Source organism: Cottoperca gobio, chromosome 19, assembly GCF_900634415.1.
Source record: "Cottoperca gobio chromosome 19, fCotGob3.1, whole genome shotgun sequence".
Taxonomy (NCBI): Eukaryota; Metazoa; Chordata; class Actinopteri; order Perciformes; family Bovichtidae; genus Cottoperca; species Cottoperca gobio.
The window spans coordinates 14519248-14543481 of NC_041373.1; the positions used below are offsets into that span (position 1 = coordinate 14519248).

General features: G+C 43.2%; 2 protein-coding genes across 4 annotated transcripts in view; one reads left to right on the plus strand and one right to left on the minus strand.

Moving 5' to 3' along the window:
- Positions 1-107: 107 nt before the first annotated feature.
- Positions 108-11681, plus strand: atxn2l (ataxin 2-like). 3 transcript variants are annotated; one of them, XM_029455725.1, is made up of 23 exons: positions 108-851; positions 1890-1929; positions 2484-2540; positions 3184-3255; positions 3407-3566; positions 3959-4080; positions 4246-4337; positions 4949-5197; positions 5424-5875; positions 5963-6049; positions 6140-6253; positions 6410-6490; positions 6639-6700; positions 7124-7467; positions 7552-7621; positions 7930-8061; positions 8519-8582; positions 8716-8897; positions 9526-9664; positions 9962-10071; positions 10209-10388; positions 10697-10883; positions 11057-11681. In XM_029455725.1, exons 1-23 carry the CDS (start codon positions 727-729, stop codon positions 11092-11094), a joined length of 3159 nt encoding a protein of 1052 aa, XP_029311585.1. In that variant the 5' UTR covers positions 108-726; the 3' UTR covers positions 11095-11681. The 3 variants fall into 3 exon arrangements, with proteins under 3 accessions (XP_029311585.1, XP_029311586.1, XP_029311587.1); XM_029455726.1 differs by having other exon boundaries at positions 10697-10868; positions 10965-11681; XM_029455727.1 differs by having other exon boundaries at positions 10697-10868.
- A 1-nt stretch (position 11682) lies between these two features.
- The window catches only part of adprh (ADP-ribosylarginine hydrolase), a 34383-nt gene continuing 21831 nt past the window's right edge, over positions 11683-24234 (minus strand). Inside the window, exons 2-9 of the mRNA XM_029455773.1 lie at positions 16983-17133; positions 16104-16218; positions 15888-15996; positions 15247-15345; positions 15062-15167; positions 13614-13880; positions 12852-13066; positions 11683-12373 (exon numbers count right to left, since the gene is read on the minus strand). Of these exons, the coding sequence (XP_029311633.1) occupies positions 12225-12373; positions 12852-13066; positions 13614-13880; positions 15062-15167; positions 15247-15345; positions 15888-15996; positions 16104-16218; positions 16983-16990 (1068 nt within the window). The 5' untranslated portion in view covers positions 16991-17133 and the 3' untranslated portion in view covers positions 11683-12224. The remainder of the gene's footprint in view (positions 12374-12851; positions 13067-13613; positions 13881-15061; positions 15168-15246; positions 15346-15887; positions 15997-16103; positions 16219-16982; positions 17134-24234) is intronic.

A 24234-nucleotide genomic window follows, 5' to 3' on the forward strand; every position in this document is an offset into this window, starting at 1 on the left:
TATATGAGATAAATAATGATCAATAAAAATATCGATTCAATGCACACATCATTCCACGTACTTGCGCTCACTACTAGGTCAAAAGCGCACGCGCACGTCAACGCCCCCTCCCCCTTTCAGCCGGTTTCCAGTCAGCCGCGCGCGGATTGAGTCAAGTGAACCTACCGAGAGGTGGTGTTGACCGACCGCAGCAGGTTTTCAGTAAGAAACCTGAACAATCAAACTTCCTAAGGCAACTGACAGTAACGCCAAGACCTTAATTTTTAACGGAAGGGTCAGCGGTGCCGGAGTCGAGGCGACGCGACCGAGAGGAGAAAGTAAATCCCAGAGGGAAAGCGCCCGAAGTGAGCTTGAGGATCAAAGCTAATGCTAAGTTAGCTACATATTGCTAAATAATTATACGGAAAATCGTGTCATTGCATTAGTTGCTTGCTTTGACATAACCACTGTGGTTACCAAGTCGGAGGAAATTTGTTAAGTTATATTTTACATAATACATTTAAATAGTGAGGTGTTTGCCTTTAAATTTTAGGCCACAAGCGACTGGTATTCACTTAGCAAGAGTAGCTACAATTGCCGGTCTCACTGAGGTTACACCGGCTTTGCGCTCCTCTGGACAGGTGATATTGCTAAAGATAGTTCGCTTTCAAATCAACTTCACATCGAGAGGTATCCGCGTTAATAAGTTATCGTACACTTGGTAGTGTCTAAGCCGTGTGCTTTGCAATGCTGAAACAACAGCAGCAACCCGGCTCAGGCGGGAGAAAAGCGTCTAACGGAACCTCGGGCCCCGCCGGTATGTCGGCTCCAGTCAGCGGCATCAACAGTGGCAACAGGACACCGGCCGGGAGGTAAGCGGGTTGGGGGGTTTCCTGTTAGGACAGTCCGAGGATTGTCCTGTGAGTTGGAGGCCTACCGGTTAAGGCGCTGTGTGCTCAGTGGGTGTGTCTCGGAAATAGAGCTTCTCTTCAGGCCAATGAGATTAGCACATGGTAGATTGACAGGGGTCGTGGGCCAATCAGAATGCCCACATTGAGCCGAAGATAAAAACGTGAGGTGGGTCCAAGTTCGGTGGAAGCACCGAGCAGCAAATCGGCTAACAAGCTATTCAAAGTTTATCTGGCCTGTCAGTGCCAGCGAAGGGACGTGGATGATTGAAACATGTAACGTTTACAACAACACGTCTTTGTAGCTAAGAAAGCATGTTATAGAAGCATAATTAACATCGATTTTGTATTATGGCCACCACCAGGTCATATGTGGTCTAAAAATCCCTGAGATGTGTGTATTTACTGAAGTCATGACTGCTTCGTCTCAGTCTTTGTTTCTAAGCCTTTTATGTGAATAGCAGAGATACCATCCCGTGTGTTTATTCTTTATTGTGGGTGCATTTAATATCCAGATTGATCTAATCCCTTTACTGACTGTATGATAATGAGAAATGACAGCTCTAAACCACGTTTTTCTAAAATGTTGACGTGATTTAAAGAATATAGGTGTCCCTTTTCCTTTCTTTCTTAAAGATTCTTGGTGTGATCCATTTTTAAAGGGATTAGTAGAAATTATACTTGTTTTTGAGATGTTATTAACCAATATTGAAAATAATACTACACATTACCACCTTGAAAAGGGCCTCTGTTCTCATGCCAGTGTTTTTCCTCTAAGCCACAAAGGTGGCAGTGGACACCTACCACTAACACAAGAAAGGTTGAATTTAAGATTCTGTAAAGTATAAATTCCCAATGGGCGACCGTCTCTAGAGTCGCACTGTAGGTAGAGGTTTTCAGTGCAGTAGCAGTGTTGTTTTGGGAACTTGTAAGACCTGTAAATAAGCTTGTCATCTTCTAGTGTTTAAGACAAATTTATTTGAACTGTTCTGTTTTTTACAGGAATCGGACTTCTGCAAAGCCATCATTCCAGTCATCTCCTGTGAGTATCCTGGTTAATAAAATTTGGGCTGACGCACAACATATTGAGCACAATGTTAAAAACTATGGGGCCATATTAAACAAAAACCTTATATTTAGGTCTCAATTAATGTGTAATTGCATACATTAGTTAAGATTTTAACATTTAGATGGGAAATCAGCATTTGTGTGTTTCTCCTCAAGTGATCATATTTTATAATATTTAATGTTTTACTCCTGCGTTTACAATCATCACTGATGTTAAAGACATTTTATAGAAACAAAAAATGTTGTGTGCATTTAATCCGATGACCAGGAATAAACCTGTGACGATAGTCTATATAAAGGGTCAAATGTGGGTTAAACCTCCGTTTGTAAGAGTGTGTCATAAGTGGTTCTTCTGTATAAACGGGAGTGTTGGTCTCCCCCTGAGCTTGAAATGGACTGCCTTATTTTATGCAGTGGTTAACGTATCAAACCACAAGCTTTTAGATATATCACTCTGTGAGTTTTTTATGTCATGTCTTTGTGAAACTTCGCTTGATGGATACTTTATACCTTTTTTCCTATCTGCAGGTGTTTGAGGGTGTGTACAACAATGCCAGAATGCTTCATTTCCTCACAGCTGTTGTGGTAAGTCAATTGGCTTCTTATCAATGTTCAGACCAGCGTGATTATTCTAGAATGAATGGCTTGCATCTCCCTCTATAACTTGTACCATAATAGTTATAGGTAAGATGTAACCTACTTTCTATAAAGTTACTTTTTCTTTCATGATCTGATGTGTCCGTCCCATGCAGGCCAGGTTTATATTTGCCGTAGTTTCCCTGGTGCAAGTTGCATCATCATGTTTTTGCATAATTTGCTTAGGCTCCGCAAGGTATGATGGTATCATCTGAATTTGATAACTATGCGTCCACTGCACGCAGGGGGCTTTTCAGACATGACTGCCACAAATACTGATGAAAACAAATAACTTTATATTAAGAAGTAGAATAAGGAATACATTTTTAACAATTAATGTCTCAGGACTTTAGAAAGACGGCCAATTTGACTGCAAAAACTGGCTTTTGTGTGTGAAGAGGCAGGCTGTGCATCTTGTGTCAAAGCTACTCCTGACCATATTATGTACACAGAATACAGTGTACACAATGCGTATATTTAATCCACAAATGCTGTTCCAGTTGTGGGAAAATCACTTATCAAAATCACAATTTGTTTGTGACTTACTTTTCTGGTTAAATACGTTTTTAAACAAAATCTTTCTCTCTCTCAGGGTTCCACCTGTGACATAAGAGTGAAGAATGGCAGTGTATTTGAAGGTGTTTTCAAGACTCTCAGTTCTCGAGTAAGTAGCTCATGTTAAGCATTGAAACGGCACTAATCCTGTCGCATAATGTTAAACGTGTGTCAAGGACAAATATTGTCTTTTCTTCAGTTGTTCACATCCTGCTCTGAAAGCTCACACAGTCCTCAAATTTCTAATGTGTGGTCTATAGTGTGAGTTGGCTGTGGACGCTGTACACAAACGTGGTGAGGAGGAGGCCTCGACATCACTTCTGCCACGTAGGGAGGACATCACAGACACGATGATCTTCAGCCCCTCAGACCTGGTGACCATGATCTGCAAAGACGTTGACCTAAACTTTGCCACCAGAGGTACAAACATGCTGGTGGCCAGGGTACCGGGGGAAAGAAAGTAATACAAGATACAGATTCTTCACAGACCTGCAATGCATTTAAAGGAAAGGCGTATTGTTTTTCCTGAAAAAGAGATGAGGGCTTTGTGTGAAAGTAAGCATTAGATTGTGTTCATGCTAAGAGTTTCCTTTTTTAATTAAATTGTTTAGTTAGCCATGACAGGTTTGAGTTGTCTCTTGATCTCGTGGGGAGAGAAAAGAATAGATTTTCTGCAATATGGTTTAAAGTAAGCATTGCATAATTTAACAATTTGAGACACAAATGATGAGACCCAAATGCTAGGCTGTAGACACATCTTTCCAAATGAAACACTTTGAGAATGTTTCATCTTTTTTTGTCTTGGACTTTAGACACCTTCACAGACACAGCCATCAGCGCCACTCGCGTCAATGGAGAACACAAGGAGAAAGTTTTGCAGAGATGGGAGGGAGGAGACAGCAATGGAGAGAGTTACGACCTGGAAAATGATGCAGTGAGTCGCTCTGTCTCTTTAACGCACACAGAAACACCAACTAACCATCTAATGATATAAATGCCCTTTGGACTGATAATAATAATTTGCACCGTCACTTACACGTACATGTTTTTTGCTATTTCCCTGATTTTTTTGTTTTGTTTTTTATGCATGTCTTTTCAGTCCAATGGCTGGGATGCCAATGAGATGTTTCGTTACAATGAAGTGAAATATGGAGTCACGTCAACATATGATTCCAGCCTTTCCATGTACACGTAAGTTGCCGTGTGGAATTATTGATGTATAACTAAAATTAGCCAAAACACAGGTATGTCCTGAAATGAGTATAAATAATTTAGACCATATTATTTTATGTATTTTCGGTTCTAAATTATTTTTTAATGTAATTTTAATGTATTGTGAGCAGCGAGAGTTTGCATGTATATCATACATATTCATCAATATCTTATTTAAAGATGTAACATTCCTCTTGGTAGCAGTTTTGTATGATTAGAGAACAGTGAGAATCTGTTTACAGTCAAATGGTTCTTAAATAACTAGTCAGTACAACTTCACTTAAACCAGAGGAATGAAACATTGACTTTAATCACATGATGTAATACTTGAAGCGAGTGAAACCGGTTGCCTATATTATCTCCTCCTTTGCATCAAATGTGATAATAGTAAGATTGATGTATAGATGAAAGTCAACTAATTCACAAGGAAGTGTCGTTGTTGGGGTCAATAAAATCCTTATTTCCTCTAAATCTCCTTAATTATGACACTTTGATTCACACACGAACAATGTTTTGGCTTCATGAACAGTTTTAAAGCTTTCTGTACGCTCACTTTGCTTCTTTATCTCACCTTTCGTCTTTCTGTCCAGTGTGCCGCTGGAGAAAGGAAACTCCGAGATGTTTCGACAGAGGGAGGCACGCGCCGCTCGCCTGGCCTGTGAGATCGAGTCGAGCCCGCAGTATCGTCATCGTGTCGGCCTGGAAAATGATGAGGGGAAAAGCGAGGAGGACAAATACAGTGCTGTGGTGCGAGATGGCAACGATCGTGAGAGAGGCCGTGAGAGCCCCCGTGACCGAGAGCGCGAGAGGGGCCGAGACAGCCCTGGAGCCAGCACCAGGTGAGAGGGGCCGCTCGTTTGTTGGGCATTTAGAAAAGTAGTGTAGATTATAGATAACAAAATCTGAAGCTTAATTTGAAAACCTCAATAGCTACTTATCTAAAAAAACATTCAGTACAGCTGTTCACCCAATTAAACAATGAAACTCAACTAGTTGTCATGTTTCTGTGCACTTCTTGTATCACCTGTGCTTTGCTCGTGTGTGTGATGTATATTTATCTTACAGGGAGGGAAAGTACATTCCATTACCTCAACGTCAGAGAGAGATGAACCGGGAGCGGGAGCGAGCTGAGAGAGGTCCCGGTGGGCCTCCACCACACAACCGTCTAAGTGGAGGTTATCGCTCCAACCCTCCATCCTCTTCCTCCCCCAGACCCCCACTGCCCTCTGCTGCTGGACCCCAGTCTGGCGTCTCCCCCTCAGAGAGAAACAGCCCTCTGTCCGGCCGAGGCGGAGCATACGCTCCTCACCACCCCCAGGGAAGCCCGAGCCCAGGCCCGAACTCTGGCCCTGCGAGCCCGTACACACCTGCCTCTCCAGGAGGACCGGCATCCACGCCAGCCTCTGCTTCCACTGCCCCATCCCCAGCCAGCCCCCCCGCCCCACACGGACACCCAGTCCCTCATTCCCACTCACTCCCACACTCGCTGTCCGACACTGGCAGGCCTGTTAATGGAGGTAAGTGTTTGGACAGCAGTTTTGCATGTTGTTAAGGCAGTATGAATTTTAAAAAACTAAGGAGATTTCTTTTTTTGTGCCTTTCAGTCTCTACCAGAACATCTCCTAAAGCCCAAAGACCTCCGCAGTCGAGCAGAACTGTCCGTGCTTCAAACTCACACACTCAGTCCACAGGTACATTCTATCAACTGCTATTACAAAACCCTCTTTTATATTCTAGATAAATTGTCTAAACGTTAACTTTTCCCTGTCCTGTCCTTGCAGCTACTCGCTCTCCTAAATCAGGTTCTTCCCAGGACACGCCTTATTTGGACACATCGTCTGTCTCCATGCCACCTCAGAAGATGTCTGGCCCCGCCCCTCTCTTCCCTGTCGATGGTACGGTCTGGCTTAGAGTTTGAAATCAAAGTCAAAACCATTTTTCTTTAATGACATGAGCTTCATCTGGCTCAATGAGACCGCCACCTCGTAGCAGAATGTGACGAGATGCAGTCTAATGAAGCACAAACTAATTAGTCTGTCTCCTCTTCACAGTGAATGCGATCCTTGGCGCAGCTGCAAAAGAACGCGCCGCCGAGAGCGCCAGCAGCACAGAGGACAGCAAGAGTAGTAAAGGTGTGTGTATGAGGCTGGCAATGAGTCTTTTAAATGAACTGGACTCATTAATCAGAAGATATACAATGCATAGTTGCGTGCTCGTTGTGTTTTTTGCAGTTTCCCAATTTTTCCATTTTCATTCACGTTTGTTCCTTCCATCCACCAGTTCCCTCAGTTCAGCAAAGGTCGCAGATTGAGGAGCTGCGGAAATTTGGCAAGGAATTCAGGGTAAGAGTTCAGTTGCCTTTCCATGAAGCGTGAAATTAGAAAATCTGTGACCAATCATGAGGCTGCGACCTGTGACATCACTGATGAGTGAGAATTTGTTTAGAAGTGAAAATATTCACTTGGTTGTTACTATTAACATGACATATGGTTTCTATAATGAGCTTATTTGATTCACAATGTGTGACTATATACTTTCTGTAACCCTGGTGGAAGTTCAGACCGATCTTAACATTTTGTTATCTTATTGGACATTTGCCAAGTGGTCGCTCACTAGATTTTGTAGCTTAAGATATGTTAAAAGCTAAAAAAGGTCTAAGTAAGATTGAATTAATGTGTCATTAGATGACATTTATGTTTTAAATCTTACTTTTCTCTTTTTGCCATCACCTCCATCCCTCTTCACCTCTCAATCCTTATCTTCAGCTCCAGCCGAGTGGAGGCAACTCTAGCTCTCCCAGCTCCCCTGCAGCAGCAACCCCATCTGCCCTCAGTGAAGTCTCCCAACCCAGCGCAGCCAAACCCTCGCCATCAGATGCTCACTCTGCATCAGAGCCTAAAGCTCAGGGTCCAGCTCCCAGTCCTTCCCAGCCCAAATCTCAGCCTTCACCCGCCCCTGCTGAGGACGCTAAGGACACCACATCTACACCTGGTGCCACCACAGCATCCGTATCAGACAGGCATTCACCAGCTACCCCGCAGCCAGCCAGGACCCCGGGCAGCGAGGACGGCAGGCCTGATTCAACGGAGCGGCCGGAGGGCATGCCAGAGTGAGTTTCTTCATTATGAACTATTTGATTTTGTTTATTTATGTCTTTGTCATTTCTTAAAACATTTTTAATCCTATCTTCTAGACAAGTAAAGAAATCAACCTTAAACCCCAACGCGAAAGAGTTCAACCCTATCAAACCTCAAATGCCGATGGTAAGCCAATGTATTCCTGCTAAATCCTTAAAGTATTATCTTGGCTAAAGCTACACTAATATATAAAGAGAACACTTAAGTAATCAGGGAATGTATTTAAGAGGAGTCAATTTCTTCCTATGAATAGGATGAAAAGTACTATTGTTTGGTCCAAATACTTAATACAGTATATATTTAATGGCAACGCCCACTGGGCAGTATGTTGTTATTCCACTTATTCCTATATTGAATAATAAAATGTGTTGAAACGCTTGTGATTAGCTAAGAGACATGCCGATCTTATTTACCTCTGCTTGTTCCTCGTACAGACAAAGCCCAACACTGCTCCCACCCCACCTCGGCCCACTCCTCCCAGCCCTGTGGTCCTTCAGCACCAAGGCGGACAGGGACCCCTGTACAACACTCCCTACCTCTCTTATGTATCACACCACCCTGTGCAGGTACGTGAGCAAATTATTTATTGGACTTGTATTTGTTTGCTCCCGCTGATTATTATTTCCATTAACAATTAATTGTGCTGATTTCTTTCCCTCTTAGTCAATTAAAACAATAAAACAATTTAAATAAAATGCCCATCACAGTTTACCAGAGCCCTCAGGAACATATTCAAATGTTTTGTTTTGTTTGATGAACATTTACAAATCTCCAAATATTCCTTTTGCCATCATAGAACGGCCAAAGAAACCCGAAATATTAACATTTGAGAAGCTAAAATTAGGTTTTGCTTTAAAGACACAAATTAATAATTGTTCATCAAATGTTGTTCTTTTGCTTACTAATCATTTCAGCTTTAAATGTGTTCCTCACAATGCTCATTTATTCCTCGCATAACATTTAAATTTACATTTAACACTTAAAATGACGATTTTTCTTGAGTTGCTCTTTTCTGTCCTTCAGCCCCAACCGATGTACCAGTACACCATGTCTGCAGTCAGCCAGGGAAAATACCCCAGGGCCAAAGGTAAAGGAAGGCTTCTCACTGTGGTTTGGCTTTAACAAGAGCTGAACATCTGTCTCTTGCTTTAAGTGTGTTCAAGCTGTAATGTTTTTCCCTCCATGTTTCTGTTGTATTGAAAATGATTTGCCTCCACCAGGCTCCGTAGTGGCTCAGCGCTCTGACCATGGGAATTCAGCACCGCCCATGCTGCAAGCTGCAACCTCAGCAGCCGGGGCCCCTCTGGTAGCGTCCCCCTACCCTCAGTCCTACCTTCAGTACAACCCACAGCAGTACGGCCAGCAGCAGGTCATCCAGGCCATGTCGCCTTACCCGGGACAGGTACGTCTATTCGTTTGGTCTATTTTTTAGATACATTTGACTTTTCACAGGATGAATTTGGAATTGATTACATTTCTTCTAGACATACTGCAAACTCACTATACATAGTGTTGTTCTTACTTATATGAGTGCATATACATATGCCAAAGCAAAGCATTTAGACCAAACATTGAGCATCTTCAATATACCAGATTCAAAACTGATAAAACTTCTTAATAATAAATAAATTGCTTCTCAACACTTTGACTCCTCTGGGCTAATGGCAGCCAGAAAAGTCCTAATGAAGCTGTAGATCACAGAACTAACTGACATATTACACTTAATAATAAGGTTTATCTTGAACACTAAACTGAAGCAATTAAATATATATATTTTTATATATATAAAAAAAACTTTTATATATTTATTTTTTATATATAACACCTTTAAAAATGTGAATAGTTGGTGCAACAGGTTTATTTCCTCTTTTCTTTTTTCTTTTTTTACACCATTTTTGGGAAATGGTGTAAAAACCGAAGCAGTTCCTTGTTCTGTATAAATGTCAACATTCTTGCATAAATGCTTCCAAACAAATATTTCAAACAAATAATATGTTATGTTCCTCTCTTCCCCTCCACCCCCTCTTTAGCCAATGTACTCCATGCTGCAAGGTGGAGCCAGGATGATAGGTCAAGGTGGGGGTCACCCACAAGCCTTGGGACCCCCAGGAGGCCCCCAGTTCGCTGCACAGGGAGAAGGACCTCAGGGACAGCAGCAGGGCATTTACGGTAAGAAAGACTCAAACCTGTCTAAAATATCTCTATGCGAGTGATATGCGCTCCAACATTATTAATTTTAGGTCGTACTGCTTCCGTACTTTATCTGTTTTGGGACACCAGACCTTTTAGATGTCCTGATGAAGACCTTCAGTTGAGACAAAACTTCACAGTTATCATTTGTTGGTTCGAAGCTAATCACTGTTTAGTATGTTTCATACTTTCATTAGGAGTCTGACAATATATTGAAAGTAAAACAACGACAAAGAAAATGATCTTGACACTGATCAACTGTTTTATCCTGTGTAGCTCAACAGTCCTTCGCCCACCACTCGGGTGCAGTTCATCAGCCCCAGCCCTCCAGTACCCCGACAGGAAACCAGCCCCCACCCCAGCACGCTGCTCCTAGCCCTGGACAGGTGAGATGCAGGACTGCTTGGATTTCCCTGAAGGGCTCAGTTTCATGGGCCACATCCTTCATAGAATCCAGCCTCTGGGACTCTGTTATTGTGATCTCATTTATTATCTCTTTTGACGTTGTGATCTCTGCTTTCAGAATGCCCAGTCAGGCCCACAGCCCCAGTCCTTGTACCACTCAGGTCCCCTGTCAGCACCCACCCCACCCAACATGCCGCCGGGCCACACGTCCCCACAAGGCTCTTACCCCATTCAGGGCTACAGCATCCACAGCCACCAGGGAATCCCACAATCATATCCCCTGGGACAGTTAGCACAGGTATGGATCCTGTTCCTTTTCATGCTTCACTGCAAATCTGTGTTATGTGTGTGCTTAGTCCCGTGTCAAATGTCCTTGTTTATATATTTTAGTCTTTTCTTTTCTCGTTAACGATATTGCATGTTGATATAATCAGTGAGTGCTTAATGACGTTGGTGCCGGCTCGTCATGGAAAGAAAGGTTGTTGACAAACATCTTCAGTCATAGTTTCCGTTAACAAAATGAACACTGCTGCAAAGAGTATTTGTTGAATAAAACGCAACTTTTTCATGATCTAAACTTGGTTTGTGAATCTCCCGGCCCCCCAGGCCCACGTACAGGGAGCCATGTCGGGCCCCCACCACTCGGGGAATCACGGTCAGCCCCAGTTAGTGATGTTGCAGCCGCCTCCTCAGCAGGGCCCGGGCTCAGTGCCCCAGCACCCCCAGCACGGACCACAGCAAGGAGCACACCAACACTTCTACATAGGACATCCACAAGGTACGAGACATAATGGCAAGTAAAATCCATCCCTTCGATCTTTGTTTTAAAGTGTAGCATTTATAGTTTTTGCTGTTTTCTGTTTACCTCCCACAGCAATGCAGGTACAAACGCACCCTGCTCCCTTCCATCAGCCTGGAAACTAAACTCCCATCTGCCCTCCTCCCCACCTCCTTAAATGTTCTTAGGAATGAGCCCCAACATCCCCACTGCCTGCTGGATGTGAGGCCCAGACTGAACGCGACTTATACAAAACAAACTGACAGGACCGTACAGAGGAGAGAAGAGGACAAAAAGCCTCTCAGCACCTTATTCTTCTGCTGTAACGTTCTTCATCAGTACAAACCTCGGTGTCAGCCCCAGATGAGGAGGACCTTTTTAATGCTAATGATGAAGGTGCGTCCGACCCCTGCTGCCATCCTGCTCTTCTCTCCAACTTCTTCCCATTTCAGAGACATGAGGCACCTTGCTGGGCGGACCAGTCGGAGAGGAAGAAACACGGATGAGAAACGGCAGCAAACGCTTTATCTTCCAGCAGCGTGTTTTTAGGCTTGTGGTGTTTTGTAAGTACCATGACACAAATGGGAAACACAGACTGTCGTGGGACTCTTGTGAATACAGCATGAAAGGACGGATTTGAAGAGGGGATTTTTAGCAAATAATTTTCCTTTTTTTAACTCTATCCAGTAGTTAAAACCACCCCTATGCTTCTTCTCTCCTGTAGGAAAATATAATTAATAAAAAATGGACAAGACAAAAAAAATCTTAAAACAACAATGACCAAAAAAATAAAGTTTTCAACTCAACTTCAAAGCTTTGTTTGATCAGTTTATTGCATCATCTGTACTTGTTACAGTTTTGCTCTGCACTGCATGAAGTAACGGGCTATAATGACAGAAAAATACATTTCTATTAGACAATAACAAGAGCACAGTTAATTAGATGCTCGATGAGCATTTGCCGTAATGTCAGGCTGAAGAAATTATGCAATTACCTCCCCGGGGGATTTTTTGTATTCTCTTCACATGCTCATTAGCTTGGATTTGATTCACTCTGTGGTGCAATACTGCATGTTAATTTAAAATTGTCACTAGGGGGACCCCCTCTTTATAAACCCGCCTCATGAGGCACACAGTCCTTGTTGTGGCAGAGATGACTCTTTGGGTTAGTGGGGCACTTTTCTTCACCTTCAGGCAAAGTATGACACCACACTTTGTGGCTCAGTGACAGCTCTCTGGATCGATGTACTGCTGTCAACCAGCTCTATGTCAATGTGTCAGAGTGTGTGTCCTAGTTTCGCCTCGGTGCAAGATGTTGGGACACACTCAGTCAGTGCCGCAGGCTGTGGCGGCCTTCTCAGTGTGACAGGGCGTAGAGTTGCTCGGCGCTGCGCTCCAGTCGGTCCCGGTACTCGAGGTTGGAGTAGTTGCCCTCAGGGACCCCCTGGGTGCCGTAGAGGAGGCCCCAGCAGCAGCAGGCAATCACTGCTGTGCTGTCGCTGTCGCCTGCGCAGGAAGAAGTATAGAGAGTTTCACAGATTAAGATGTTAAACGGGAAATGTGACAGGTCTTTTCTATTGGTAATTTAGCTGACGTGTAACGGTGGCATACTATGACATGTTTTATGATTTACTATGACTTTTTAATAACGTGCTATATAATATGACTTTCGTGACTTTTTCTAGGAATTTTGTGGTATGCTATACTTTGATTTTATGGATTAATAATATACTATGATTTTAAGACGTACTATACCAGTATATTTTATGGCACACTAATATGACTTTTTATACTTTAATGTTTTTATGATGTATTATTTACAGACTATATACTATGACATTTTAATGACTTTGCCATATTATACTTTTATGACATTTATAATAATGTACTTGAATGTTTTTATGTCATACTATATGACCCTTTTTAAGACTCCTTTTCAGCCTATAAGATCAACAGGATCAAAGACATTTTGTTTGACTCTGACCTCCGTGGAAGCCGGCTCTGCTCATCAGCTCCTCCCAGTCTGAGCCCGCCCCCAGCAGGGCGTCCAGCGCTATCATCGGAGCATCGTGTCCGCTGCGCCCCGCCCAGCCTGACAGGCTGAAGCTCTTGTAGGCTTCGTCTCTCTCAGCTGGGCCGTAGGAGGTGGGCCAAATCACAGGCCCCACCCCACAAGAGATGCCTCTGAAATCCAGGTACCTGTGGACGGAGTTGAGAGACATCCTTACTATCCTCCGATGTAATGTAGACGTGAAGAAGTACTGGCTCATTGGCACAGTATGACTATACATAAATAAATAGTTATATTATTATGGGTTAAAGCTACCCAGCAATATATAAAGCCATTAAAATGAGCTCTGACTTTACCAGCTGCAACATTGTAACTATGACGATCTGCATTATGACTTACTTTCGATACTTTAAGTATATTTCGGCGCTAATACTTTTACTTGTAACAGTGTTTTTGTACTGTAGTATTGCTACTTGTACTTAATAAAAGATCTGAATACTTCCACCTCCTGATATCTAACTGAAAAGTAAGAAATATATTTACGTATGGATTTTATATGGTCATCAGGAGCGACGATAAAACTGAGCTCGATGCTGCTGCACTGACCCTGACCGGGAACATTTCAGTACAAATATCATGCCACCATCTATTAACCTTCAGGCTGTAATAGGTTAACAGAAAGTTGCTGATGTTGGGGATTTAAATGCAGCATGACAGCCGAACAGCAGCTCGTACCACTGCCACTTGTCACAGAAGAAGTCCCAGTCTCGCTCCGTCTCTTCCACGGCGAAGCCTCGACCCTGAATAAAGCACTTTGCTATTGGACAGGCCTCGTTGAGCAGGCCTAGACCCCAGGTCGTGATTGGCCGGCGCTGGACGGCGTACGCGGTAAAAAGGGCCGATGCGACGGCTCCCAGGAAACCAGTGGGGTGAGGGTGGGTCATCCTGCCTGTCTCCACGGCAACCGCCACCAACGACAACAGCTGGTCAGGCTTTGGGTACCTGGCGGAGACGAAGTGTTAAAGTCCTTCGCAACATTAATTATGAAGGATGTTTAGCTGGAGGTTTCTGGATACATTTTGTTTCCAGTAATTACTTCTATTTACGCTTTAATTGACTTTCTCCAGTTCTTGCTAATGTACCAGAAAATCAATTATTTATTTTCTGCTTGGTGATCAAAGAATGTACATTTATTCCACTGCTGCATTTAATATAAATTACTTTGGATACTTTGGCTGCGTGCCTCAACTTTAAGTTGTTTAAGTCTTTTCACGTGTCCTTGTGCGCACCACAGTTTTAATAATGCTACTTCACGTACCTACCTGAATGTTTTTATACAATTTTAAAAAACAAATTAATCCCATCCAATGAGATCCTAATGAATACCTCTAGCGTCGAGTCTAGAGCTGAAACAATGAGTGGCTTCATTGGAAAAGATAATTAAATCACATTTAGAGCAAAAATGTTAAAAGACTCCGACTGTAGCTTCTCCAACCTAAAGATTAGCTTGTTTTTGGGATCTGATTGGTAAGATTAATCGATGGAAAACGATCCTGAGATAAGACTGAGATACTTTACGTAGATCCCAAAAACCAGAGTGAGGGAATGTATTCACACTTACCTCAGAGTTAATTTGGACTCTGACCTTAACTTTGAAAGTCACATCAGTAACATAAGAAGGGCAACTCTTTCTCACTTTATATATACTAACGTTAAGAGTAAAAGGATTTATATATACATGTTACCAGGTGGGACTAATGCATTCTTCAGATCTACAATCATTGTGTCCACCTTTAACATAAAACTGTAGATACTCTGAATGTCCTTACTGTCTTTGGGTGTGTGTTTTATGCATTTTATGATTCATATTTTAAGAGTTTTCAGAAAGTTATTAGTCTTTATTACTGCAAACAAATGAAAACCAGTCCTAACAACAGAGAGGTGCCTCAATGTGCTGGAACAAATGCCACGTAGAGATAGAAATTGATAATATAGTGCCACTCAAATGGAAATCCATTTGTAACAGATTTTATTTTCTCTACTTCGGCCGGTCGGTGAGATGCTTTGCACCTGCTCAGGGAAGCAACACTGTAGGTAATTGACAATTAGAAAATAATAACCACATCCATGCATAAGGATTAGACTGAGTTATTATGTTTTAATTCACAGCACAAGCGTCTTACCTGAGGCCAATGCACATGGACCTCATGGCCGCTCCACAGCCCGTCCCCTCTGGATTATAGGGCACTCTGAAGCCCCCTTCCTCTCCAGGCTTCAGCTGGGACACTCCTAAAAGAGCAAAACGAGAGTCAGAACTTGTTGCTACAAATAAATGCGACATGATTTTAAAACGAAGACATTGTCTCACCCAGAATGCTTGATGGTCCTGGTTTCCTCCCGTCCATGTCTCTCATCCCCTGCACATATCGAGCAGCCACCTCATGCATGAGCTCCTCCCCCGCCTTCCCTACAAGAAAGACCACGTAGAGTTAAAGGTTCAATGTGTAAAACTTAAAACATTGAACTAACATGATCAACAGAGTGTGGACTACAGCCCTCAGTAAATGCAATACACAATATAAAGAATTAAATACTAAGAAATATAAATGTTAGAGATTGTATGGACCCAGTTTAGAGGTAAAATACAGCCTCCTATTTCTCAGAATTACACACTGAACCTTTCCCTGAAGACGTTGTCCTTATTAACTTTTTAAAGATGTTAACAAGGCTGGTTGTTTGCCTCATCACAGTAAAAGGTCAGGTTGAATTTACTGCAATTTTCCTTCCACTTGTGCAGAGACGTAATAGAGCAGCGAGGCAAGGCAAGACTGGAAATTAGATTTAACCTTTAGTTATGAGGAGGGGGGTGTGGTGTGCGTCCCGATGACGCCGCATCCGAACAGCAATCAGATAAAGCCAATAAACTCCTCGTTTGAAACAAAATGAGGGAACAACAGACAGAAACCGGAGAGAGAGAGAGCGAGAGAGCAAACGTCACTTTGACCTCACCAGTTGCCAGTCCTTCAGCCGTCGCCAGATGTAGAACTGTGTCGTCGCTCACCGGCCAGTCAGGGAGCTCGGCCTTGATGTTCTTCAGACCACCGAGCTCCTTTAGCTCCTGCAAGGACAGACGGGTAGACATTTTAGTGTAGCTACACCTTTTCGTTGAGGTTTAGCTTTATAAACAGACTCAAGACCCTCTTTTCATGTTGGTCGTGCACTGACCTGATGAATGGCTGGTCCCGACTCGTTGTACTCCCACAGCTGGTTCTTATATCCCAGAGCATCACCGACACCACTCAGCAACATGGCCGCCTTATAGTGCTTCACTGCAGCAGAGCTGTGGGGACAAAAGAGACGAGCACCGCTCTGTTAGACAAAGCTTGGAAGAAGGAACCCCCTCACTCCATTTAGTTTACTTGCTTAGTGTAACTCATTTCCTGGATCCATGTTGGATTATGATTTTGCTATTTGATCCCATAGACACTCAACAGTTGAGCCAAGATAGTCTCATATTGACATCTCTTTAACCAAATCACACACATTTAGCCTATTCTATGTGATTGCTGATTCTTCTTTTGGTAACTAATAATAATCAATGTAATATTTTTTCACTTCCAAATCACTGAACCTCCCCTGAAACTCTTTGGAGCCCCCTGGGGGCTTCAAAATAATTAAAAGGTTTGGACACACCTTCTCATTCAAAGCTTTGACTGGTACTGACTGACTGTATACACTCACACATATATACACTCACACAATATATATATATAGTATATATATATAGTATAAATATATATATATATATATAGTATAAATATAAATATACACACTATCATTTTTGCTTCAGTAGCTTCAAGTCATATTTGCAATTGTGACCCATTCATTAGGTCCTAATGAAGGAGATACATATATACGTGTGTGTGTGTGTGTGTGTGTGTATATATATATATATTTATTTATTTTTTCTAATGGATGCCGTTCTTTATGTTTAATGTCTTATGTAACCATACATCGACGTATAAACAACTCATCTTGAACATTAAGTCAGTCTGTGGATTGACAGTACTTCAGAAACCCTTCCTCGTGCAGTGGAAGTCTTACCGCTCCATCGCAGCGCGTGGCTCCGGGAAATCAAGCTTCTCCAGGCGGCCACACACAGAACTTGACACCGGGGCTCAGACAGAAGCGCTGCAGACCCACTGTTCACGTCCTACTTGATCGTTGTATCAGCTCAGTCCCGCATCAGAAAGGCCTGCAGCAAACGTGCATTCACTAGTTGTAGCAATGCTAGTTTCTAAACCCGAGTCGGCAGGTTGGAGACGCTGAAAACGTGGAGGCTAAAAAAAGACACAGCTGCAAAGCTATTTTAGAAAGCTGCTTTCCAGCTGGCAAGATGGAGACACATCAAAACAAGAGGCACATCTTCAGTGTAACACCAAAGAGAAACATTGACTCGTTCCCAGTCACCACTTACACAGCTGCACCTCACACGTGTGTGTATTAAAGCTTTTAAAGCAAGGCGCACAAATGTAACCTTTTTTATTATTAAACCCTAATTGAATTTACTTTAAACTAAACATATGTCCATGCATGTTGCAAATATATTTAATATTTCAACGGTATTGACAAAATAATGTAGCTACACATCTGTTGAGATTTAGCCAAAATGCTTAAATATATTGTGTTAAGTAGGCTATTCATATTTCATGTTTACTTTGTAAGTAACAGAGTTTTGCAAATGAGTTCCATACTTTATTAACGCAATAGATTAGCCTGAAAATACAACAAACCTCGGTCATATTTTGTAAGTAAACCAGAGTTTACAGTCATGCTAACAGGAAGCTGTACTGTGCAGAATGCTAATATCAGCATGCTAACATACTGATGCTAAGCAGGAATAATATTCACCATTTAGCATGCCAACATTAGCTAATTAGCATTAACCACAAAGTATGGTTTAGATAGATAGATCATAGGCATCCAGTAGCTTAAAAGAGACATGACATACAACATTACCCATCTTACATTACCCATTTTTGCAGGTATTTTGTCATAAAACATATATTTGTAACCCTTTTTGACCAATTTTAATGGATAAATAAATGTATGTAGCATGTAGCTTCTGCTAGCAACATTGTAGCTAATTTGGCACCGTGGCAAAGTGAAATAAGATATCAGATTTGCATGATTTGTTGAAATAAAACCATAAATGCAGCAGCTAGGCTTCTTTCTGGTTTTTACAGGCAACATCACATCACCCCAGTCCCCTATGAGCCAGCTTGCCGCCTTAGATCCTCAGGTCTTCTATATCCTTCTATATTCAACCCAAAATAATTGAATGCACAGGCATTCATAAGGGAAATGACAGACATGTGTTATCTTTATACATCCATGTGAGAGCTACTTCAGAAACGTCAGTACTAGCCAATCACAGGCAGGGGAGGTCATGCCTTCACTATAGTGGGATTCGTAACGTCGCGGCCCGTCCGGCTGTTCCGATGTCGAGGCTTGAATCTAAAGGGGGCCGTGCTTTTGCCAAAAAGGCCCCTGGGCTTTGGAACGACCTGCCTGAGCAGACAAGGCTCGCAGAATCAGTAACCTCTTTTAAATCACTTCATAAAACCCACTTTTATAGACTTACCTGATATCGTCCTTTTATTGACATGTTTTTATCTATTGTAATGTTTTATCGTTCATCATCGTTTGTCCTAAGATGCATTATCTTATTATATATAATCAGTACATTGGATAAAGCCAGGTTCAAAATGTTGACAAATGTTTAATGTTGTTGACATATTAGTGTCAAAGGTTTTATCAGAGGGAATTTAGATGTCTCCTTGTATCACTCCATACGACTGTCAACAGCCATCACATTTTAAATCAAATCAAAAGCTATATAAATCAATTATAGCATCATGTAATGTTACATGTTGGTAAATTTAGGATAAATCTACGAACGCATATAGACAAAGTTAGTGAAATAAACACCTAAATGTGTATTTTGGAGGTTTTCTTTCCACTTGTCTGAAAGCAAAATAGCCATAACTGGTCAATTGGAAAATTGGTCGCATTCAATCCAGAGTCACTGATCACAACCAAAAACCACATCTCAGCGTCTCAGAAAGGTGCAGAGCAGGTTGCACACACTGGACACAAAGACAGCATCTGCTTTACATTCCCAAGAGAACCAGATGTGATCTTTGCATGTTTGGCACATCTGGACTGCTGTCTGTGCGACGTGTGTATAAAGAGACCCTCGTTCCACCAGAGGACTCGACTTCAAGCTGCAGTGTCAGGAGCATCCATCCCGCTAACACGTCCTTGTGCAAGACACGCCGACTGTTTTTGTGTCTGACCCAAGTGCTCAGACGGTGAAGGGAGAACGTTTAAAAGAGAATTCAAGAATGCAACTTCGGATGTAGGCTTTGCACAACCTGTGATCTGCTCATCAATCTGATGTGCTCTGACGTTCTTCCCTCCACAGGGTGGCATGGTTTCACTACAACACTACAAACAGTGGCCTGCAAACAGACTTGGTGATTGACGCTGGCAGCTGGTAGATTCTGATGCCAGACAGCGATTCCCCATGGCTGATGCACACGGTCAGTCTTTGCTACCAGACGATTATCATCAAAGAAGAAGTGCAGATTGTCGAGGGGGGGCTGAGGTATCGGAGAGAGGCAGCCCGGAGGCTATTTGTCACATGAGTTGTCAGGGGCCATAAAGGCTGATGACGAGCAGAGCTGGAGCGAGGCTCAATGAGAAATTAGACCAAATGGTCCATGTGCAGATATGCCTGGGCAGACTGTGGTGGTGCTCACAGTTTCAGACTTTGTCACTGTTATTGTAGCTGAGGGACCTTGCTGCATCGTAAGCGAGTGTGTGTTTGAGTGCGAGTGCTCCAGAGAGGGTGTGAAAACATACGACTGCATCAGTAATGGCTGTTGGCTGAAAATCCCAGTCCAGGTTCCAAAAAGCCAAATTGATAACCTGCAAACACTCACATTTAAAGGAACAGTTCGACATTTTTAGGGAAATAACTCGTCAGCTTTGTTTAGCATAAAGACGGGAAGATATCAAACTATTCTTTTAACTGTTGTGTAATTTATAACATGCATCGTGTTGTTGTTTTAAAACAGCGGTGCTGTTATGCTGTTATGGATGAATTTAGACAAAAGACCATAACTCTAAAAGCTGCATGAATTATGAATGGTTGTTTTTATTTCCTCTGGTGAAAGAAGTCCATTATGCTGCTGCACTGCAGCCAAACCAAACAAGCATAAAAGATATCCCCCACTCGCCACTAATAATTATCAAGCCAGAGACATTTCTTCTCATGTGATTATAATGTTTTTTAAATTGCCCCCTTCGGCACGGTTGAGCTCCAGTAAGCAGCGCTGCTTCTTCACTGGGGGGGGGGGTAATTTATGGCTGCTTGGCGACAGGGAGAAGGTACAGTAAGCCTGACTAAGCCTGACACACTTGCTCCCAGGTTGCCTCTTAGGGTTGGAGGGGGAAGAATATCACATTGGGGTGATGTGTTGGTCCGCCTGAAAGGAGGACGGGCGAGGCAACCAAATTCCAACTGGATAAGACACCACCTTTCCTTACACACTGAACAACATCATCAATGTGTCCATGTGGACGTGTTTGATTAGAATATTGTGATATTTAATGTTTTATTTCCCCCAGACTGCTGCAGATTATATTACGTTGTTTAAGACATGGTATCTGGGGATATTATTTTGGGTATTTGTCTTATTTTGTGGCATTTATACCGAATGATCAATTAATTAATCAAGAAAATAATCAGCAGATGAATTGATAATGAAAATAATATAAGATTAAATAAGACCAGAGAGATTTGGGTGCCGGAGCCAAAGAACGTTTTTCTTTTAAAGATGACGATTAATATTATATATCGAGTATATTCACTTTAAAAATAGTTTTTATTACTATGTGTCACTCATCCCTTCTCCTACACTGACTTCTGTCAGAACAACATGGTCCCCCCTCTTAGAACTAGAGACACGTCATTAGTGTTGAGTCCCATGATGGTTACAGAGATGGTTGGGTGGTCGGAGGAGAAAGAGAAAGAGGAGGAGGAAGAGGTGGGGGAGAAGGAGGAGGAGGAGAAAGAAGAGGAGGAGAAGGAGGAGGTGGGGGAGGATGAGGAGGTGGAGGAGGAGAAGGAGGATGATGTGGAGGAGGAAGAGGAGAAGGAGGAGGAGAATGAGGAGGTGGAGGAGAAGGAAGAAGAGGAGGAGGTGGGGGAGAAGGAGGAGGAGAAGAAAGAGAAGGAGGAGGAGGATGCGGAGAAGGTGGAGGATGAGGAGGTGGGGGAGGAGGAGGAGGATGTGGAGGAGGAGGAGGAGGAGGAGGGGAAAGAAGAGGAGGAGAAGGAGGAGGTGGGGGAGGATGAGGAGGTGGAGGAGGAGAAGGAGGATGAGGAGGTGGAGAAAGAGGAGGATATGGAGGAGGAAGAGGAGAAGGAGGAGTAGGGGGAGAAGGAGGAGGAGGAGAAGGTGAATGAGGAGGTGGAGGAGAAGGAAGAAGAGGAGGAGGGTGGAGGAAGAGGAGAAGGAGGAGGAGGAGGATGAGAAGGAGGAGGAGGATGCGGAGAAGGTGGAGGATGAGGAGGTGGGGGAGAAGGAGGAGGAGGAGAAAGAAGAGGAGGAGAAGGAGAAGAAGGAGGAGAAGGAGAAGAAGGAGGAGGTGGGGGAGGATGAGGAGGTGGAGGAGGAGAAGGAGGATGATGAGGTGGAGAAAGAGGAGGATGTGGAGGAGGAGGAAGAGGAGGAGGAGGGGGAGAATGAGGAGGAGGAGAAAGAGGAGGATGTGGAGGAGGAGGAGGAAGAGGAGAAGGAGGAGGAGGGGGAGAGAAGGAGGAGAAGGAGGTGAATGAGGAGGTGGTGGAGGAGGAGGTGGGGGAGAAGGAGGAGGAGAAGGAGGAGGAGAAGGATGAGGAGAGGAGGCAGGAGAAGGATGAGGAGGTGGGGGAGAAGGAGGTGAATGAGGAGGTGGTGGCAGGAGGAGGTGGGGGAGAAGGAGGAGGAGAAGGAGGAGGAGAAGGATGAGGATGGTGGGGGAGAAGGAGGAGGATTGGAGGAGAAGAGGAGGAGAAGGATGAGGAGGTGGGGAGGAGAAGGAGGATGACGAGGTGGAGAAAGAGGAGGATGTGGAGGAGGAGGAGGAGGAAGAGGAGAAGGAGGTGAATGAGGAGGTGGAGAAGGAGGAGAAGGAAGAAGAGGAGGAGGAGGTGGTGGAGGAGGAGGAAGAGGATGAGCCTTCAAGTCTCCATCAGTTGGAGCGCCCCGTCATCATTCTGCCCAGAGAAGCTACCTCTAAATAAAAAAAACCTCACAACCTCCTCACCCGGCTCCCCCATCCACACCCTAACCCCCACCCCACCCGCGGCGGGCCATGAGTGCTATTACAAGTTCCAGTGTTGCCTAGCAACTGGCTGGCAGATTACAATCGGAGCTGTACGTGGTGAAGATTTAACGCTGTTTATGGGGGTGTCAACGCGTGTATACGTGTATATGTGTGTGCATGCATTTGTGCGTGTATGGGAGCAGAGGGAAGTAGTGGCTGAGTGAGTAATGTGTGTGTGTGTGTGTGTGTGTGTGTGTGTGTGTGTGTGTGTGTGTGTGTGTGTGTGTGTGTGTGTGTGCATGCGTGCGCGTGCGTGCATACATGAATCTGTAATGGCTGACGTGAGTGTGTGTGGATGTGTCACCAGTTCTGCAGATTCCAGACAGTATACTGTAAACTTAGTCTCAAAGTGTCGCCTTGAACAACTTTGGACATGCTGCTGCTCGGGTCGCAGACGGATTCCACGGCTGGTCGACATTTAGGGGAAACACACTCATTTGGTTTCTTTCTGAGAGTTAGATAAAAAAGAATGATACCATACATGTCTGTTAAATATTAAGTTACAGCCAGCAGACCGTTAGCTTAGCTTAGCATAAAAACTGGAAACAGGGAAACGGCTAACGACATCTGATTTCGACATGTCAGCTCACTTTTAATCCCCTGTGTTATCACGAACACGTCTGTACTCACCGCGGCACACGGACACGGTCGAGCCGCGAGGTTTTAGTCTTGATGGAGCTAATGCTGATCATTTGAAACATACGCTACCTTTATCTCAATATATGGAGTGAGACACATAACCTGCAGTTGAGTGAGGTTATGTTTTTAGATATTATCATTGTTTCTGTCACCTACATGCAACCAGAAACTTGTTTTCAGATCCTCCAACTTGCATCAAATGCTGACATAAATCTTAAGTTATTATTATTTTATGTCAGTCTTGCTCAGACGTTTGTCCTGCGAGCTTAAGCGCACTACTGGATAATGAAAGGTCACTCTTGAAGTTAATATTCGAGGCATCACTTGACTTCGGTTGTCCCCCGAGAGACTTAATTCAATAATTTTTGAAGAGCCATTACTCCTCGGACTGATATATTCAGATTGAAAAGCTCTGCTGGACTGTTTCGCTTTATGTTGAGCTCGTTTGTCTCGTTTCAACACTTGTTGTTTTGCACACGGTTCATAGAAGATGAGGATCAGATAGAAATGCTGTAACAAATGTTGCTTGTAAGGAATATATAGTTTTGTTTTGAACGCTGGATTTATGTCTTCATGAAGTCAAATGCTTCACAGTACATTCAACATGTCTCTCCTCAACAAAAGGAACAGCACTCTGATATCAATGAACCCTGAATCCCTGAGGAGTTTCCAAAGTGTGAGGAGACAGAAGTGTCCCTGAAATGTAAAATCGATATCTCAATAGAGCTGGAATAATATCAGTCTCCTCTGTGATGCCTTTTCTCGATGATTTGATTATTTGACAGTTTTCTTATATTCCAGCCTTTTCACAGATTTCAGGAGATAAAAAAAAACCAATTTAAATTCCCTGAAATGATCAGAACTACTCTCGGCTCCGGAAACATTTATCTGACAGCTCATCTCTTCTTCTTCCCATCCCTTCGTGCTCGTCCTTCCCCCCCCTCTGTTTGTCTTTCCCCCCCGATTTTCTTCCCAGTCTTACTGTCACAATTCATTAACGCCGCACCTTCAAACATTTCCACGGGCTTGCTGATTACAGCCTTACGTCATGTAATAAGGCAGCAAAAATAATTAGGGGAAAACAGCGTCAGATAGCATTTAGTTAATGTTTAGCAATCAGCCTTTACGTAATGAGGGCCTTGTTTAATGTGTGCTACACTGCAGCCTGTCTGTCACCATTTAGAATTAGCATACGTCTGATATTTCCATGTGAAAATAATCTCATTACATGTCACCCTCTGATTAGCGCTTCAAACTGAAGTCTGTTCAAATCCCTTGT

Coding starts and splice junctions, on each gene's coding strand:
- atxn2l (XM_029455725.1), top strand. CDS start 727: ATGCTGAAACAACAGCAGCAACCCGGCTCAGGCGGGAGAAAAGCGTCT. Junction 852..1,889: donor AACAGGACACCGGCCGGGAG/GTAAGCGGGTTG, acceptor TGTTTTTTACAG/GAATCGGACTTCTGCAAAGC. Junction 8,583..8,715: donor AAAATACCCCAGGGCCAAAG/GTAAAGGAAGGC, acceptor TGCCTCCACCAG/GCTCCGTAGTGGCTCAGCGC.